The sequence below is a fragment of the Pteropus alecto genome, unplaced genomic scaffold, assembly GCF_000325575.1.
Source record: "Pteropus alecto unplaced genomic scaffold, ASM32557v1 scaffold101, whole genome shotgun sequence".
In the NCBI taxonomy this organism is placed as follows: domain Eukaryota; kingdom Metazoa; phylum Chordata; class Mammalia; order Chiroptera; family Pteropodidae; genus Pteropus; species Pteropus alecto.
In genome coordinates this window covers 8,815,602-8,817,841 of record NW_006432945.1, presented here as the reverse complement: position 1 = coordinate 8,817,841, position 2,240 = coordinate 8,815,602, and the positions used below count along the sequence as shown (strand labels likewise).

The 2,240-nt window shown below is 39.7% G+C and overlaps 1 protein-coding gene across 1 annotated transcript in view; it reads right to left on the bottom strand.

Moving 5' to 3' along the window:
- Nucleotides 1–1,834: 1,834 nt before the first annotated feature.
- LOC102885652 (transmembrane epididymal protein 1) overlaps nucleotides 1,835–2,240 on the bottom strand; it is a 906-nt gene continuing 500 nt past the window's right edge. Inside the window, exon 1 of the mRNA XM_025043880.1 lies at nucleotides 1,835–2,240. This exon is cut by the window's right edge and continues 500 nt beyond it. Coding sequence (XP_024899648.1) covers nucleotides 1,835–2,240 — 406 coding nt within the window.

Below are 2,240 nucleotides of genomic sequence, written 5' to 3'. Positions count from 1 at the left end.
TCTTCTCTGGTAATGGATAATATCATTTCTTTAATGCTTTTAACAATTTTTGACAACCTGGCAGTGAAAAAAAATCCTATTCTATTTCATTCTGCTTTTTTCTCAAAATTGGTTAGGTTAGCATATTATTTGTTTGTTTATTAAATATTTGTTCTTCTGAGACATTATATCTTCTGGCCATTTTTTTTATACTAGGTCGCTTTTTTGTTTGTTCATCTGTTAACGTTTGAACATTTCTATATATTCTGGGTACTGATTTCTTTTTTTGTCTGTTACATGTGTCAAAAATGTCCTTCACAGTGTCCTTTTTATCTTTTTCTTCTGTCTTACTTACGGGAAATGTAAATAAAATGAGTAATCTTTTCCAAATTTTTTTCTTACTCAAGGAAGTTTTTCATGTCTTTTATTATAAAATATCTTCCTTTATTTCCTTCAACACACTTTTAGTCTTGTTACTCATGTTTAACTTTTCTATCCATCTGTAATCCTTTCCTTGTGTGTTGTATGGGGTGGAAACTAAGAGACCTCACCCCCCGCCAAATGGAAAGCCCGTTATTTCTCGCATTAATTGAGGACCCTTTCCTTAACATGTATTTAATTCATGTACTATATTTCTGTTTCTGGAGTCTCTATTGCATTACATTTTATTAACTTATGGGCCAATGGTACTTGCTTGCCCCTACACTATGATTTTAATTACTGACTATTTATAATATATTATGAAAGTTCGTAAATCAATTTATTCTTCATGCACAGAGGACATTATATTCCTCTGGAACGTGCAGAGCAAATTAAATTAGATGACTAGGTTATGACAAATTCTCTACTCTTGAGGAGATCACCTTTTAGTTGGTGAGATGAAACCTCTTCCATGAGAAACAATATGAGAAAAAGGACAAAGGCTGTATCAGCAGCATGAGCAAAATAACACGGCAGATGTAGATGAGATGCCGAAGAGTCTCAGATCAAAAGGGTATGTGAGAATTTTCTGGAGAAAGAATCGTTGTTGATAGTAGTAAAAGGAGATTTAATGTCAGGTATAAAATAACACTGTGTAGTAGACACGTGACTGGTGATGGCTTTTTCCAAATTGTACAGGGTATCATTTGGCAAAGGCACAAGTGTAGGACAGAGTAAGTGAAGATCTAGTAAATTGCTTGTCGGACTAGTGGTAGTTAAACAAGTAGCCAAATCTTGCTTTGACTGGATTAGAAGTCAAGAATAAGAAATATGGTAGCATTTCATGAAAATTTTGTTTATGGGAACTTGAAAAACTGTGATATGAAACTATTCTCACTTTATATACAAAATTTGAAACAATACTAATCTACCTAAATTAAAAAATATATGTGAGATTCTTATTACTTCACCTGAGTAGGGTAAGTGAATTGTACCATGTCTGTTACCACACATGGTGGTGTCAATTTAGTTGGCAAACAAACACCTTACCATTGCAGTTTTGATTTGTGAGAAAGAAGTCTTTATTCCTCAAGTACAAGCCTGGAGAAGCAGCTGGTGACAGCATGGCTGGTGGACTCTGCTCCCCTCCCTTCACAGGCCTCCCTCGCATCGCAGTCTCTAACCCCCATGGCTTCCCTGCACACTTAGCCGTTCCCCTGGTCCTCTCCCTCCACCACACTAAGCCTCAGTGTCCCCTTCTCAGGCCCCTCTCTCCTCTCTCCTCAGCGATTAGAGGCTCAGGGATGGGAGATGGACCAGCAGGTAGAGACCAACTATTCTCCTTCATGGCCATTACCTTTACTGAGAACCAAAGGTACACATGTCTGAGAGGACCCACAGGGAGGAAGAAGGGGTGGACAATGTGCCAGGCGTCCTAGGCCCTGTCTGAGAGTGAGCTCTCTGAAAAGAGAAGAGCCTGGTCACCTTTCTCTGACTGTTCCACTTCTGGCAACAATTTGTAGACAGGTCCTACAGCATCCATGTGATATGGAGCTTCTTCATACCCTGTCAGCTTCAAACTGGGATTGTAACAATGATGCCAAATGGAAGAGATGCCATAGATTCCCAACAGCCACAAAGCGTTGATCATCACGTGCCAGCAGAAGAAGGTGGTGATAAACATGATGTCACTGATGTCATCGTCCTGCCACGGGTAGCCGGTGACTGGTCTGTAGAGAATAAAGCCTGCCTGCACCAGCCAGGAGCCCATCATCAGAAACAGAAAGTTCTCAATCAGCGAGAGGTGAAAGGTGTTGGGAACCCACAGCTCTATGGTCAAC